Here is an 18,421-nt window from a genome sequence, read left to right on the forward strand (position 1 = left end):
CTGAAAAAGATAAGCAAAGTTGGAGGCATCATAATTCTGGATTTCAAGCTATATTACAAAACTGTAGTCAAGACAGTATGGTACTTGCACAAAAACAAACGCATAGACCAATGGAACAGAATAGAAAACTCAGAAATGGACCTGCAACTATATGGTCAGCTCATCTTCAACAAAGCAGGAAAGAATATCCAATGGAAGAAGGTCTGTCAACAAATGGTCTTTGGAAAACTGAATAGCAGCTTGCAGAAGAATGAAACTGGATCACTTTCTTACACCATACACAACAGTACATTCAAAATGAATGAAAGACTTCAATGTAAAATAGGAAACCATTAAAATCCTAGAAGAGAACACAGGCAGCAACCTCTTTGACTTCAGCTATAGCAACTTCTTACTAGACACATCTCCAGAGGCAAGGGAAATGAAAGCAAACATGAACTATTGGGACTTTATCAAGATAAAAGTCTCCTGCATTGGGAAGGAAACAGTCAATAAGACTAAAAGGAAACTGATGGAATGGGAGAAGATATTTGCAAATAATCTATCTGATAAAGGGTTAGTATCCAAAATCTATAAAGAACTTCTCAAACTCAACACCCAAAAACCAAATAATCCAGTGAAGAAATGGGCAAAAGACATGAATAGACATTTTTCCAGAGAAAACATACAGATGGCTAATAGGCACATGAAAAAATGCTCAATATCACCTAGCATCAGGGAAATACAAATCCAGACCACGTTGAGATACTACCTCACACCTGTCAAAATGGCTAAAATTAACATAAGACAACAGATTTTGGCAAGGATGTGGAGAAGGGGGAACCCTCTTACGCTGTTGGTAGGAATGCAAACTGGTGCAGCCATTCTGGAAAACAGTATGGAGCTTCCCTCAAAAAATTGAAAATAGAACTGCCCTGTGATCTATCTACTACGCACTAAATGCACTACTAGGCATTTACCCAAATGATACAAAAATACTGATTCAGAGGGGCACATGTACCCTGATGTTTATAGCAGCATTATCAACAATAGCCAAATTATGGAAAGAGCCCAAATGTCCATTGATTGATGAATAAAGAAGATGTGGTATACATGCAGTGGAATATTACTCAGCCATCAAAAACAATGAAATCTTGGCATTTGCAGTGATCTGGATGGAGCTCGAGAATTTATGCTAAGTAAAATCAGTCAGAGAAAAGACATATACCATATGATTTCACTCACGTGAAACAGATGATCGCGGTATGGGGGGAGAGGGAGGCAAACCATAAGACAGATTCTTTTTTTGTTTGTAATTTTTTTTAATGTTTATTTATTTTTGAGAGAGAGCTGGGAAGGGGCAGAGAGAGAGGGAGACACAGAATCCGAAGCAGGCTCCAGGCTCTGAGCTGTCAGCACAGGGCCTGGCATGGGGCTTAAACTCATGAACTATGAGATCATGTTCGTGTGAGACTTGAGCCAAAGTCAAACACTTAACTGACTGAGCCACCCAGGCGCCCCCAAACAGAGTCTTAACTATAGAGAACAAACTGAAGTTTGCTGGAGGAAAGGTGGGTAAGAGATGGGTTAAATGGGTGATGGGTATTAGGAATACACTTGTTGTGATGAGCAGTGGGTGTTATATGTAAGTGATGAATCACTAAATTCTACTGAAATTAATGTTATGCCATATGTTAACTAAATGGAATTTAAATAAAAACTTGAAACTAACTACATATTTTTGACCATTAAATTAAATAGAGGCGTCTGGGTGGCTCAGTCGGTTAAGCGTCCAACTTCAGCTCAGGTCATGATCTCACAGTCCATGGGTTCAAGCCCCGTGTTGGGCTCTGTGCTGACAGCTCAGAGCTTGGAGCCTACTTTGGGTTCTGTGTCTCCCTCTCTCTCTGCCCTGCCCCCCCCCCACTCATGCTCTGTCTCTGTCTAAAAAATAAATAAAAACATTTACAAAATTTTAAAAAATTAAATAAATGAAACATTACCATGGTGTTTGTAACTAAGAATTGATGTATTTACTTAATCTTTTGATCTCATTTGTTTAGATCTAAACCAAACGTAGTATTGAAGGAAGGGTGGTGGAAATGTATCCCATTCATTGAGTTGTTTTATTTTAAAGGGAGAGAATTGAGAAAATATAAATGATAAAGTGTAGAGGAACTGACAGCACAAAGTAATTTAGTAACCATGTAATTTCTGTTTCTGTGCAATGATAGATCAGAACTCAGCTGCAAATGAACAAGTTACAGTTATAAAAATGCTTAATGTTATTATAATTGACAATAGTAGAAAAATTGGATTACTTAAAAAAACAAATGGAGGACTTCCATTTCTGGGAAGATGGAATAGATATGTTTTTTCCTGTTCTTCCTACTATAAAAACCCCAGACATTATATATGAAACAAACATAAGACTCTAAAAGGTGGAGAGAGGAAGACTGACTGGTTAGAGACCTTGGGACCCAAGTAACACCATGATGGTGACTTCCTTGGGTTTTGTTTTTGTTTTGCGTATCTCAACTTGAGCTGAAGAAGCTTCCAACCTGGAAGTGCCAAGAGGCACATTCAGAATTGCTCTGAACAAAAGTGCACTCTCTCTAGGCAGAGGACTGGGGAAGGTGGTGTCAGTGGACACCATGTGAGAATGCTAATGAGACATTCCTTCTGCCCCCAGCCAGAAGGTAGTATCAGTGAAGGCCTAATGGGGAGTTCTGACTGTTAAGGAATAATGAGGAATCCCTTTCTCCCCTTGGGTATTAAAATGGAGACTGAGGAACCTGAACTTTTGCCTCCCATCTGACAGTAATGAGGTGGTGCCTCCCCCTTCCTCTGCTAGAGCAGTGTCAGAAGAAGCCAGCTAAAGCAAAAGGTTTAGTGACATCCAGAGTCTCACAACAATACCCCAAATATCCAGATTTCAATTTAAAATCACTCATCAGGGGCGCCTGGGTGGCTCAGTCAGTTGGATGTCTCATTTCAGCTTGGGTCATGATCTTGTGGCTCGTGGGTTTGAGCCCCACGTTGGGCTCTGTGCTGACAGCTTGGAGCCTGGGCCTGCTTTGGATTCTGTGTCCTCCTGTCTCTCCGCCCCTCCCCAGCTTGCACTCTGTCTCTCCTTCAAAAGTAGATAAGGATTAAAAACAATTTTTTAAAAAAAATCGCTCATCATACCAAGAACCAGAAAAATCTCAAACGAGAAGAGACAATAGATGCTAACACTGAGATGGCAGGTTTTAGAATCATCTGTTGGATTTTAAACCAGTCACCATAAAAATGCTCCAATAAGCAATTACGAACACATTTGAAACAAGTGAAAAAATAGAGGATCTCCAGAAAGGCGCACCTGGGTGGCTCAGCTGGTGAAGTGTCTGACTCTTGATATCGGTTCAGGTCGTGATCTTGTGGTGGTGGGATTGAGCCCTGAGTTGGGCTCTGTGCTGAGTGTGGAGCCTGCTTGTGATTCTCTCTGCCCCTCCCCCACTCGATGGCACAGGCATGCATGCCCTCTCTTTCTCTCCAAATAAACTTAAAAAAAAGAGTATCTTAGCAAATACATAGAAAAGTCTCCTCAAATAAATAGTTTTAAGGAACCTAGTGGAAATTTTTGACGCGAGACATTTAAAAAAAAAAAAAAAATTAAAAACTCAGTGGATGACCTCAGCAGCAGACTGGATGGGACAGAGGAAAGAATCCTTGAAGTACAAAAAAAGAAGATGCAATGATCAGCATTAGGGCTGAAACAGGGGGTGCTACTACCGATCCTGCAGGCATCAAAGTGATAATAAGGGAACGCTATGAGCAACTATACAGAAGTAAATTTGACAACTTATGCAAAATAAACTGTTTGCTCAAAAACACAACCTACCACATCTAGCCCAATATGAAACAGATAATTTGAATAGGTCTCTGTTAAGGAGGTTGACTTTGTAATTTTAAAACTCCCAAAAAAGAGGGGCACCTGGGTGGCTCAGTCAATTAAATATCTGACTCATGATTTTGGCTCAGGTCACGATCTCACAGTTCATGAGTTCAAGCCCCATTGTCAGGCTTTGTGCTTTATCGGCATGGAGCCTGCTTGGAATTGTATCTCCCTCTGTCTCTGCCCCTTCGCCACCCATGGTCTCTCTCTTTTTCTCTCTCTTTCTCTCAAAATAAACAGGTTAGAAAAAAAGGCTCTCCAAAAAGAAGTCTCCAGGCCCACATAGTTTCACTGGAGAATTCTAATGTTTAAAGAAGAATTAACACCAGTTTTACACAATCTCTCCAGAAACTAGAAGAGAAGGAATTGGGGGTGTCTAGGTGGCTTAATTGGTTAAGCGTCTGACTCTTGGTTTCAGCTTAGGTCATGATCTCATGGTTGGGATTGAGCCCTGCATCATGCAATGTGCTGACAGCATGAAGCATACTTGGGATTCTCTCTCCCTGCTTATCCATGCTCGCTCTCTCTCTCTCTCTCTCTCTCTCTCTCTCAAAAAAAAAACCACTTTAAAAAAGAAGGAGTTGAAGCTAGTATCACTCTGATACCAAAACCAGACAAAGATAGTACAAAAAAGAAAACTGCAGGCCAATATACCCCATGAATATAAACATAAAAATTCTTATTTTGTTTATCCTTCCTTTTTCTTCCAAATTTTTATTTACATTCTAGTTAGTTAACATACAGTGCAATATTGGTTTCAGGAGTAGAATGCAGTGATTCATCACTTACATACAACACCCAGTGCTCATCATAACAAGTACCCTCCTTATTACCCATCACCCATCTAACCCACCCCCACCCATCTTCCTCGGTTTGTTCTCTATCTTTGAGTCTCTTCTAGTTTGTTTATCTTTCTCTCCACCTAAGTGTTCATTGATGAATGAATGGATAAAGAAGATGTGTGTGTGTGTGTGTGTGTATGTATGTATATATACACACACATTGTGTATAGATATAGATACACACACACATTGTATATATACATTGTATATATACAATGTGTGTATCTATCTATATCTATATATATACACAGTGGAATATTATTTAGTTATAGAATGAAATCTTGCATTTGCAATGACATGGATGGAGCTAGAGAGTATGATGCTAAGGGAAATAAGTCAGAGAAAGATAAATACTGGATGATCTCATGTAATTTAAGAAACAAAACAAATGAGCAAAGGTAAAAAAAGAAAAAGGACCAAGAAACACGGTCTTAACTATAGAGAACAAGATGATGGTTACCACATGGGAAGTGGGGGTGGAGGGGGGAATAGGTGAAATAAGTGATGGGGATTAAAGAGCACAATTATCATGATGGGGAAAAAAAGAATCTAGGTTAGAAAACAGAGATTAGGCACCGGGAAACTAGAGTGGGTAAAAAGACCCAAGCAGCAGAGGGAAAAGCCAAGCTAGGGGAAGCCAGGTATATTTTGAGAAGGGCAATCTAAAGTCATTGAAGAAAAGAGATAACCTGTACTGCTCTTAATTTCTCTCCTTCGAGACTGCCCTAATGCCAAGGCTCATTGAAGAGGAATTAAGACAGCTTTAGTCCTTGAGAACAAGGAGGAGAAATGGAGAACATTCCTGGCCACTGGGAACAAACTGGATGGCCATCCTTCAGAAATGGAGGAAAATTGCTCAAGATGATCTGGGCTCTTTGTAATGAACAAATGCACAGAGATAAGTTTATACAAAGGAGTTTGAATTTTTGGAAGTCTTGTTTATGTAGTGATTCTAAGCATATAAGTGTATATCTTTCCATTGAAAAATATTTTTGTAGAAAAAAATTGTATTTCTGTACACTAGCGATGACTATGTGAACACTGAAGTCACAGATATAATAGCATTTACAGTCACTCACAAAAAAATTGAAATATTTAGGTATGAATCTAACAAAACTTGTTAGGGGCGCCTGGGTGGCGCAGTCGGTTAAGCGTCCGACTTCAGCCAGGTCATGATCTCGCGGTCCGTGAGTTCGAGCCCCGCGTCGGGCTCTGGGCTGATGGCTCAGAGCCTGGAGCCTGTTTCCGATTCTGTGTCTCCCTCTCTCTCTGACCCTCCCCCATTCATGCTCTGTCTCTCTCTGTCCCAAAAATAAACGTTGAAAAAAAAAATTAAAAAAAAACAAAAAACAAAAAACAAAAAAACAAAAAAACAAAACTTGTTAGATTTGTATACGAAAAACTGTGAAATGCTAATGAAAGATATTGAAGATCTAAATAAATAGACCTATGGTGTCTTGGGATTGGAAGAGTCAGTATTAAAGATGTCAGTTCTTTTCAAGTTGACACACAGGTTAACTCCGTTCCTGTCAAAATCCCAGCAAGATCTTTTGTAAATGCAGACAAGATTATTCTAAAATTTATATGGAAAAGCAAAGGAACTGGAATAAGTAACAGGTTTTTTGTTTGTTTTCTAAGTGAGAAGAATCAGTCTACCTGATTTCAGGACTTACGATACAACTACAGTGATCAAGGCTGTATGGTGTTGTGGGGAGATAGTCACACGTATCATTGGGACAGAATAGAGAATCCAGATGTAGACCCAAACAAAAATGGCCAACTAATTTTTGACAAAGATGTAAAATCAGATCAATGGAAGAAAGATAGCCTTTTCAACAATTGCTGCTGGAGCAGTTGGTCACCCATCCATAGACAAAAAAATTGAACCTCAACCCGTGTCTCACACCTCAGACATAAAATTAACTCATGGACCCAAATGTGAGATGCAAAATGAAAGTTGAGAAAAGAAATACAGGAGAAAACCAGGATCTAGGGCTAGGCAAAAAGTTACTAGATTTAACACCCAGTATGCTTTTTTGAAAATTGGATTTCATCAAAATTAAAAACTTTCGCTGTGCGAAATACCCTGTGAAGAGGATGAAAATGTAAGCTACGGAGTGGAAGAAAATATTTGCAAATCACATCTTCAACAAAGGACTAGTATCTAAAATGTATAAAGGTCTTTCAAACTTAACGGTACCAAAGCGTATTATCCCAATGGAAGTAGACAAAACATGAATAAATGTTTCACTAGAGAATATATGCAGATGGCATCTAAGCACAAGAGAAGTTGTTTAACATCATTAGCCATTAGGGAAGTGCACATTAAAATCACAGTAAGAGGGGCGCCTGGGTGGCGCAGTCGGTTAAGCGTCCGACTTCAGCCAGGTCACGATCTCGCGGTCCGTGAGTTCAAGCCCCACGTCAGGCTCTGGGCTGATGGCTCGGAGCCTGGAGCCTGTTTCCGATTCTGTGTCTCCCTCTCTCTCTGCCCCTCCCCCGTTCATGCTCTGTCTCTCTCTGTCCCAAAAATAAATAAACGTTGAAAAAAAAATTTTTTTTAAAAATAAAATCACAGTAAGATATTGCTGTGTATCTGTCGGAATAGCTAAGCTTTTTAAAAAGTGACAGCATCAGATGCTGTCAAGGATGCGGAGAACGGGATCACTGACAGTGCTGGTAGGAATGTGGAAATGGTAGGAACTCTGAAAAACTGGCAGTTTCTTTAAAAGCCTAACATTGCAAGTGTAGTGTGACCTAACATTTACTCTCTTGGGCATTTATCACATAGAAATGAACTTAATGTTCACACAAAAGCCTGTATAAGTGTACTTAGAGCAGCTTTATCCATAATAGCCTCGAACTAGAAACAACCCAGATGTCCTTGATTGAGTGAACAGTTAAAACAAACGGTGGTATATCCATACTGGGGAATTATTGCTGAGCAATAAAAGGAACGAACCACTGATAACATGCAACAACTTGGATGAATCTCTGGGGAATTATGCTGACTGAGAAAAGCCAATCCCCAAAGGTTATATACTGTATGTATGATACTGTTTATATTACATTCTTCTTGAAATGACAAAATTACTGAAAGGGAGAACAGATCAGTGGTTGCCAGGGGGTAATGAAGAGATGGGAATAGGAGGGAAGAGAGTGCGGCTGTAAATGGCTATAGAAGTGTCAGTATCCCAGTTGTGGTGGTGTATTCTACAATGTTAGCCCTGGGAGAAACTGGGTGAAGGGTACACGGGATCTTTGATCTCTCTTATTATTTCTTAGAACTGCAGTTACCTTATAGTAAAAAGTTGAATGAAAAGAGCTGGAAGAGAATAAATTTTGTGCCAGGAAGTATATAAGACTTAGCTTTCACCTACCTTTCCTTTTTTTTGCTGTTTTAAAGGAAGAGACATCTAAGAAGTCTTTTTGTGCTCTGCATCTTACTACCTTCCATTTTTCTCCAGCACTTTCATGAATCCTCTTTTCAAAATTTTCCCTGTCCACTGACTCCTTTTGCCTGTGAAAAGGCTTAGCTCTCTCTCACTGAAATAACAACACACACACACACACACAAAACAAATTAAACAAGCACATTTCCTTTTGCTTTCTCCTTCTCACACACTCTACCCTAACCTTAAGAATCTTCCTTGACATTTGTCTCTTCCTCAGCTTCTGTCTCTAATTCTCTCTCTCCCCCTCTCTCTGCACCTTCCCTACTCACTTGTTCTCTCTCTCTCAAAGATCTGTTGCGGTACCTCCTATCTTGGAAAGCCATCCGTGTTGCTGCCACCTTATTCTAAGCTACTGTCAACTGTCACCTCAGTTACTCCAGTGGTCCCCTGTTCTTCCCATACTTACTCTGGCCTCATTCCAGATACATCCTCACACTCTGGCCAGAGTGATCTTTTCAAAGCTCAGATCTCATAACATCATTGTCAACCCCCTACCCATTTATTCATGTATGTATGTATGTATGTATGTATGTATGTATGTATTTTTTTTTATTCATTGTTTTTAGACTAAGGACTCAAATTATTAAAATGGCTTTCAAAACCTTGTGTGGTCTGGCTCCATTCTCCTCTTTCTTTTTTTCTCTCTTAACCAGGCCACACTAGTTATTTTTAGATCCCCAAATACAGCGTAGTCCTTTCTGCCACTGTTCCTTTGCATATGCTAGTCCTTCCTTCTGAAATCTTTTTCTCCTTTTCATTATTGATTAGCTCCTCCTCATTTTTCCGATCTCAGTCCAAAGGTTACTTTGGTCAGAATATTTCCTTATTTCTAATTTCCTGGTAGGTTCTTTTGGTATGCCATTTTGTAGAATTATCATCTTTTATGTGTGTCTTTCCCACTGAGTTGCATGGGTGCACTGTTGTGTTTTTGCTCACTGCTACATCCCCAGCTACTACCTGACACATAGAGGCACGCCAACAAGTGTTTGCCAAATGAGCAGATATATCCCTCTCCTTACCTTCTCTTGCATCGTTTCTAAGAGTGGTCAATACTTTTTGTTTTCTCTTTACTTCTGTTATTATTGCCCATAGTTTATCTTCTTTCTCTTTAATTCTGGACCATTACAGTGATTTTACAATCAAACTTTCTTCTTCTAGTTTTTTCCCCTTCCTCTTCTTCACTAAATTATGTGATTTATCTGCTTAAAAGCCTTTTCCTTGGCCAAAAAAAAAAAAAAAAAAAAAATTCTTAGCACACTAAGCTCTCTTAGATTGACCCCAACTACCCAGGGGTACACACACATACTCCCTTTGTCCAGCAACACTCAGTCTAACTTGGGTTCAGTGACCAGGCATAAACTTTTCACATATTGTTCCTTTTGCTTGTATCTTTGAATTTTGGAGTTCTAAAGACTTGATTGCCATCTTACTGTAAGCCAGTATATCATCGTGTGAACAAGTTAAGTGAATTCTACCAGGCTAATGGACATTCTTCCTCCCAGGCTTCTTTTAAGGGAGTAAAATCAATTCCATTAAGAAAGATTACAATCTGTAGTGATACTCAGTTATGGCAAATATGAGGCAAAACAAGCATCAGGAGTATTTTTTAGCATAACTGTTAGATATAAATTACTATCTGTCAGTTCAAAAGTCCCACACCAACTAGTATTTCAAGTTATGTTCAACTGGGTATCACATGTATATATTGCTGAATTTCCACTTGTGAATGTTGTTTTCCATTTCTTAAGATTAATAGCGATTTTATCTAAGGGTGAAATAGAGGATTTTAATTTTTGTGAATTTTTTCCTATTTTTTGAGGCATGGAATGCCTTTCTGTCTTATCCTAGTAGTCCGTGCTCTGTTTCATGATATGTTGTATTGCTTCCCTATCTCATCACATTAAGTTGGGATTTGAGGGCATAATAGAGATGTTTCACATTGGAAGGCCGCTTGACAAAGTTTAGTTGTGACCTTGCAGGGTATTTCTTAGAGAAGTCACCAGACCTCATTCTGGTTTTCCTCTTTCTTCAGAAACTTAATCTTGTTTATCAAATTCAGGAAGACTAATTACTCAGGCTAAAAGTGTACTGACATTTAAGCCAGAATAGCACTTTACTTAGGTTGAGAATTAGAATTGTAGCACAGAATAAATAGTCATTTCCTCTATTTTTTGCACAGCAGGAATTTTATATGAAAAGCCAAATTATAATCAGAACATTTTTCGTTGAACATAGATACAGATAGGAAATGTGACAGTACTAAAATTTGAGAGAAAAAAATTTGCCTATGAAAACCAGGTTAGACATAGAACCTCAAAATAAAAATAAAATTACAACTCTACAAACTCTCCAAATCAACTAAACTTGTTTACTTTGTAAAAATTTGATGAAAATATTGATTTGTGATTTCTTCCTCCATGTTATAGGGTTATTTTACTTTTTCTTCAAATATTCCTTTAAAAGATTTAAATCACTCTGTAGATTTGGATTATAGTGGGCAGCATCCTTGTTGATAAATGGCATGATAGCTGATTCCCGCCCAGCAACCACACCCAGGGAGCTGTTCGCTGGCAACCGTGTTCTTTCCCTGCCCTTTTTCCTCCCCTTCCCAGCCAAGCCACCACAGGAAACTTTCAGTAGGCACTGTGGCCCCATGACTTTATGTCTCTGATCTGACATTTTACTCTCTCCATTAGTCCTCTCAGTGTGGCGTGCTATAGTGGAGTGACTCTGAGATTGATTCCAGACTTTAAAATTACATAATTTGTAGAAAAACTGGGTAGAGTCGGGAGGCAGGGATGGACTATGAGGAGTGGAATTGGTTACAAAAGTGGTCTGCTTTTGAGAATAATTAGAAGTGTTGGAGATAATTCATTGTAACATTTTGGTTTGTATTTGTGATATTTATGCATTTAAATATGAGCAAAGCAAATTGGACTAAATTATATCCTGCTAATTTTATGTTAGTCTCAGTCCTTATGTAGCCATATGAATAACCTGTTTAAGTGTTTTCTCTGTATGTGGAAAGTTTCTCAGGTATTATTTTCCTAGCTCTGAAATGTATCAATATTTTTTATACAGCTCTGAAAAATTGGCGTTGCTGGCAGGTGGTAGTCTGGAGATCAGTGATGTCACTGAGGATGATGCGGGGACTTACTTTTGTATAGCTGATAATGGGAATGAGACCGTTGAAGCTCAAGCAGAGCTTACAGTACAAGGTATGTAACCATTTCCTGTATAAATAAATTCTGTGTACTGTATGGGTTTGCTAATTATTTAACATCAAAGTGAAAGAGGCAATATAGGATAGAGTTAAAACCCTGAGCTTTAAGCCAGATTGCTTAGGTTCATACTATAGGAAATTTGCTTAACTTCTCTGGCCCTCATTTACCTCTTCTGTAAAATGGAGATGATAAGAGCACTCACCCCATTGAGGTTGTTTTAAGGATTAAAAGAGTTCGTGTTTGTAAACCTCCTGGCCTATGTGACTAGAATACGATAAGAGCTCAGTTACTGTTATTATCTGTAGTACTAGTAGTAGTGTGGGGAATGCTGTGTTCTGGGGCATCTGGAAGGTTCAGTTCACTCTTCTTGTCACAGAGACTTCTTGTACTCTGATCTGATCTTGTACTCTGATCTAATACTTTATCTCCTAAGTATTGGTGCTCCCTCCTTTTAGGAGAATAGATCACCCAGGACAGAATGCTCTGTGACTCTCAGTGTAACATGGTCGTCTCTCCGATGATTTGATGATGTATTTCTTTCTGTTCAACTAATGTTGGTCATCACAGCATCTCCTCTTACAGGTTCTCTGATTTAGAAGTCAGAGAAAATGAACATGACATGTGCACATAATCTCTTCTTTATCCTATCTCCCTTGCCCTTCCTCCATATTGAAATGTACCCTCAGAGAAATATTTGCTCTCTCCTATGATTTGTCTATACCCTCATTTATCTTGTTTTTTTCTTTTTTTTTAAATTTATTTATTTCTGAGACAGAGACAGAGCATGAACAGGGGAGGGACAGAGAGAGAGGGAGACACAGAATCAGAAGCAGGCTCCAGGCTCTGAGCTGTCAGCACAGAGCCCGACGCGGGGCTCGAACTCACAAACCGTGAGATCATGACCTGAGCCGAAGTCGGTCGCTCAACCGACTGAGCCACCCAGGCGCCCCTCATTTATCTTGTTTCAAATAAAAATTTTTAAGGACTTTTCTAGTACTTTCAGGAAAATTTACCATTGTTTGGATATGTAGAGGTATGTATTAGTTCATGATATTCGTTATTACCTTGTCTCAAATTGTATCATATTTGATAAAATACTTCCTGATCTGTGGTTTGGGGTTGTCTCACATTTTTATTAAAGTTTCTCTTGGTACACTGGTGGGTTTTAGAGTAGGAATCACAATAGTCACATTTATACTCCCAGCAGTCATGGAGGACTCAACTTTGTTTTGTTCTCATCCAACATGGGGCTCAAACTCATGACCCCAAAATCAAGAGCCGCATGCTCTTCTGACTGAGCCAGTCACGCACCCCTCAAGTTTGTTTTTGATAGGAATTGGAGAATAGGTTGCTTGGGATCTTATGCTGACAAAGGCACAGAATGTTTATGTTCTCTGTTGCTATTTTGTGGGTGGATTCGTAATCTCTGAAAATCAAAAGAGCAATCCTTAGACTATAACTATTACAGTTATTTACATAACTTTTGCCTCAGTTGAGCTCAGCCATTGTTCTTGGCTAGGTGGAAGGTTGGCCATGACCAGTTGTAGAATGACCAGTTTATTTCTTTACCTCTATGTGGGTGGGATCATGCAAGTAGAATATTAGTGAACTCCATCTTATTTGGCCCCTGTGCCTCCCTTAGTAGATGTTTTCTCTTTTTGTTTTTACCATTAATCAGATTCTTGGCCTAACACTCTCTTTTATTTCCTACCTGTGCCTCAGTTTCCTCTACTGTGAAGTACCTTGTTGTTAACCTCACATTGTGAGGCATGGTGTTCACCATACATGTCAGTTCCATTTGTCCATGTGGTTATTTTCTCCTTTTTAACTTTTATTCATTGTATGGAATCAAGTTAGGACTCTTCCTGTTAACTTAATTAACTATATTTTTTTAGTTATAATACATACATCTTACAGTTTGTACCAAGTTCCATCTTATTATCTGTGCCTATAGAAAGTACCTTTTAAATGAGTACATTCTAGAAAACTGAGAAAAGGATAAGAGTGAGGAAACCTAGGTGTTAAAAATTGTCACAGACCTTCTGTAATCAAAACAGCATGGTATTGGCCCAAAAGAAGTCAACCAAAAGGAATAAAATCTAGCTGTTACAAGTGAATACAGAACTTAAAAATATTATCAAAGTGGGAATTCAGTTCAGAGGGAAAATCTTTTATTTACTAAAGGGTATTGGTATAATAGATTTTCAAGTAGGAGACTATAAAATCGGATCTGTACTTCAGACCAAAGGTCAGAATGTGAAAAAGTGAAGATTATATGGGTTAGTGTTTATATTATCTCTGCTGGGAAAGACCATCTCAGGAAAAACAGAAAATAGGATGTCAAGCAAAAACTGACACATTTTGACAATGTACACATTTTTAAAGAAGTTATGTAGAAGAGCCCCTGTAAGTAAAGGCTAAATGCAAATGGTAAACTAGGAGAAAATAGTGTAACACATAACTGAGAAAGGGTCAGAATTCTGAAAATGCAGTTTTCAGAAAATGATTTTATTTTTAATTTTTTTTAATGTTTAAATGTTTGTTTATTTTTGAGAGAGTGTGTGAGCAAGAGCAAGGGAGGGGCAGAGAGAGAGGAGACAGAATTCCAAGCAGACTCCACACTGTCAGCACAGAGCTCAGTGTGGGGCTTGAACCCACGAACCATGAGATCATGACTTGAGCTGAAATCAAGAGTTGGTCGCTTAACCAACTGAGTCACCCAGGTGCCTCTGGAAAATGATTAAAAAAAAGAAAGAAAGAAAGAACCTAAGGAAAATTGGTAAAGAATATGAACAGGCAGTTCACAAAGAGGAGTTTATCAGCCTATTGCATTTCTTCATCAGCAGATAGGAAAAATTAAAAGATACCATTTTCCCCAATGATTATATTGGCAGAAATTGAAAAGATTTTGACCTCCACAGCATGTGGTGTGGTGTTCAGAGTTAAAAATTATTAGTGAAAGCGTCTCAACAGTACAGAATACTGTTGTACAGTAATACGAGCATTACCTCCTTGGTACTAGATAATTGTATTCCTCAATGAGATTTAAGATTGAATTAGCTTTTGATACCCTTACTATAGGGAACAACCAAATTCATTTATTAACCACGCCTTATCAATTGTCCACCAGCTCTTTCTCTTCCTCCCCAGCCTCACTTGGAGAGGATGTATAAGGTTCTATGTCAGGTCACTTCACTTCTTGCCTACTATTGATAAAACATCCTGTATGCTAACTTCTCTTTTTCTACCATAGTTTCAGATCGGCTTGAGGCTAATAGTTGTCCTAATTCCTGACTCACAGAATCTTTGAGCATAAGAAAATGGTGGTGGTTTTATGCCACTACGTTTTGGGCTATGCAGCATTAGTAACTTGGGAAAGTTCATTATTATTTTTTAAAAGGCTAGAATCAAAGGAAAAGTATATCAGAGATAACCCAGAACTAAAAATTTTGACCAAACCAAGTGTGGTGGTAGAATAACATATATCATTTGATGGAGAATTATTGGAAAAGATTAACCAAGAATTGAAAATAAGCATGATAAATACATTTCAGAAGATTAGAAAGATACTAGCAATATATTTGACATTGATAGGATACTGCAACAAACAAATGAGTAATTTTTTTTGTTTTTTTTTTGTGTTTGTGTTTTGTTTTTGTTTTTTAAAGATTTTGTTTTTAAGCAACCTCTACACCCATTGTGGGGCTCGAACTCACAACCCTGAAGTCAAGAGTCATATACTCTTCTGACTGAGCCAGCCAGGTGCCCCTAAACTGTTTTTTTTTAATAAGTGCCTGTGAAACAGTTACTAAAATGCGCCACATATTGAGCATAGAATAAATCTTAACAAATTTTAGAGAATTGAAAGTCTATAGATTTGACTACTGTAGAATTAAGTTTGGAACTAATTACAAACAAAGTAACTTTAAAAAATGGTAACTTGAAGATCTGCTAGTGTTTGGGCCTTAAGTGAATCACTTTGAAATAATCCATGAGTCAGGAAAGAAATGATGAAAATAGAAAACAGTTTGATGAAACAGTGGAGGTGTGACCTATCAAAACTTATGAGACATTTATAACCAAGTACAGGTATTAGAAGAGAAGAAAGACTGAAAAATCAGTGACTTAAATATCCACCTCAAAAAGCTAAAAAAAAAAAAAAAAAAAAAATAGCAAACTTAACCCAAAGGAAATAGAAGGAGGGAAGTAATGGCAAGAGCAAAATTAATAATATAGGAAAAACCATTCAAAATGGAGAGTTTCAACAAAGTCAAAAGTTGGTTCCTTGTAAAGCATAAAAACACTGATAGACACCTGACAAGACTTAAATACAAGTCTTGACAAAGGTCTTTATTTAGACCAAGAGTGTGCAAAACTATAGCTTACAAACCAGATCGGCCCAACTGCTTGTTTTTGTATAATAATAGCTAAAAATAGTTTATACGGTTTTAAATGGTTGAAACAGGATATTTAGTGATATATGAACATTTTATGAAATATGATTTTATTGTCCATAAATAAAGTTTTGTTTGGTATACAGTCACATTCATTTGCATACTGACTATGGCTGTTTTTAATGGATTTGAGTAGTTGTGACACAGACCACATCACCCACAGATTCTAAAATACTATCTGGTCCTTTTCAGAAAAAGTTTAAACTCTCGATGTATACTCTGTAAACTCTTACAGATCAACAAGGTAAACAGGTAAACAAAGACAGATAAACCAGTAAAAAATCAGCAAAAGACTTGAATGGCTACCTCACAGATCTTCAGGTGGTTATTAAACATTTGCAAAAGTGGTTTATTATCATTAGTTTTCTGATATATGCAAATAAAAGCTACAGTGAGATACTACTGTACTCCAGAGTGGTTAAAATTAAAGAGATTAACAACAGGAGGTGTTGGTAAGGATGAAGAACACGCTGATGTAGTGTTATTAGGACTATGCATTGATGTAATCATTTTAGAATACTGTTTGGCAGAATCTACTGAAATTGCACACAAACATATTTTACGATATGATGGTGGTATTCCTAGGAGTATACTTAACAGAAATGTAAAAATATATGCATCAAAAAAACACATGATAATGTTCTCATCAGCTTTATTCACAGTAAATAAAAACTGGGAATAATTACAACATCCATCAACAGTAGGAAAGATAAGTAGTATTTTTAATCCTACAGTGGCATATTATCATTGACAGACCACTGCTACATTCAGCAACATGGATAAATCTCACAAATACCATTGAAAGAAGGAAACAAGGCACAAAAGAACACATACTGTATGATTCCATTTATTTTTTATTTATTTATTTTTTTACATTTATTCATTTTTGAGAGACAGAGACAGAGCACAAGCGGGGGAGGGGCAGAGAGAGAGGGAGACACAGAATCCGAAGCAGGCGCCGGGCTCCGAGCTGTCAGCACAGAGCCCGATGCAGGGCTCAAACTCACAAACTGTGAGATCATGACCTGAGCCAAAGTTGGATGCTGAGCCACCCAGGCGCCCCATTTTTACAAAGTTCAAAAATAGGCAAAACTAATCAGAAATTAGGGTAATGATTACTTTTGGACAAGGTAGTGACTGAATATGGGACAACAGGACCTCTGGTGTGTTCTGTTTCTTAATCTGGATGGTAATTAAAATAATTGAACATGTACTGTTAATGTGTGTCACATGAGGTTTTCTCTTTTTTATTGTTTACAGATAAGAAGTCGTCATGTACAGAAAAAGTTTGGAAAATTTTATTTTGAACTTTGCCCCATAACTGAAAGTATTTTCTTTTTCAAATGGGGTAACCAGTTTATGAGAAAGAGTTGGAGATTATATACATAAATGTTTATATAGTTGTTTCTATATATGGTCATACCTATCTGACTTCTGTTATTTTTTAAGAAGTTATAGCCGCAGGAAATGCCATAGTGAGTGTTAATGCAGAAAAAGGTTATAAGTTCATTATTCATCTGTTAAAAATTTCAAGTGTATTTTTTTTATCATTAACTCTTGGGATTTCTACACATGCTGTGACGTGAATTAGCCCATCGTGTATTTCCTGTCATCTCAGATTGCGGATAACACCCATTGGTCATGAGTTGTTTTTTTTTTTTTTTAAGAGGAATTTTTCCTTTTCTCTTACAACATTCATAACAGTCTGTGATACGCTTCTCCACTCCCTCCCCCATGCACAAAAGAAGAAAATTTTCCATTTGTATCCTTGTGAGATAAATTGATAAATTCTAAATTGGCCACCTCCTTGACTTTGTCAATACTCATAATAAATGTGTCACTGAAGTTTAAATTCTATCTTTCTCTGAAGTCAGAGTCTAATGTCATTCTACATTTACCCTTCTACTCTGCCTGCTCTCTATCCACATCAAGACATTGATCTCTCCTTTTCTGCCAGTCTGCTGCTTGATTTCATTTCCCTTTAGTTCATAATGAGTTACAATATTCTCTCATTTATTAGAACTCTCAGTTCTCTTGGCTTAGGATAAAATAAACTCCTTGTGGCATATTTATAAAACATTACCAGACCTGGGGCACTTGAGTGGCTCATTCAGTTGAGCGTGCGACTCTTGATTTCAGCTCAGGTCATGATCCCAGGGTCACGGGATCAAGCCCACACCAGGCTCTGCATTGGGTGTGGAGCCTGCTTGGGATTCTCTCTCTCCCTCTCCCCAAGTCTTTCTGTCTATCTGTCCCTCTCTCTAAAAAAGAAGGGAAAAAACAACCAGACCCTTCATATAAAGTCAACTTTTTCTTTTTTTTTTTTAATGTTTATTTATATTAGAGAGCATGTGCATGCATGCACAGGTGAGGGAGGGGCAGAGTGAGATGGAGATAGAATCTGAAGAGGCTCTAGGCTCTGAGCTGCCATTGCAGTGTTCAGGTTGGGGCTTGAACTCACGAGCCATGAGATCATGACTTGAGCCAAAGTCTGATGCTTAACAGACTGAGCCCCCCAGGCGCCCCTAAA

General features: G+C 38.1%; 1 protein-coding gene across 9 annotated transcripts in view; it reads left to right on the forward strand.

Annotated features, from left to right (window-relative positions):
- The window catches only part of NEO1 (neogenin 1), a 243,552-nt gene that overhangs the window by 88,696 nt on the left and 136,435 nt on the right, over nt 1-18,421 (forward strand). For all 9 annotated transcript variants that reach the window (XM_086711172.1, XM_086711180.1, XM_086711179.1 and 6 more), the window contains one exon: nt 11,295-11,431. In XM_086711172.1, coding sequence (XP_086567298.1) covers nt 11,295-11,431 — 137 coding nt within the window. The remainder of the gene's footprint in view (nt 1-11,294; nt 11,432-18,421) is intronic.

This window comes from Puma concolor, chromosome B3, assembly GCF_028749965.1.
Source record: "Puma concolor isolate L17-30 chromosome B3, mPumCon1.1.hap2, whole genome shotgun sequence".
Classification (NCBI taxonomy): domain Eukaryota; kingdom Metazoa; phylum Chordata; class Mammalia; order Carnivora; family Felidae; genus Puma; species Puma concolor.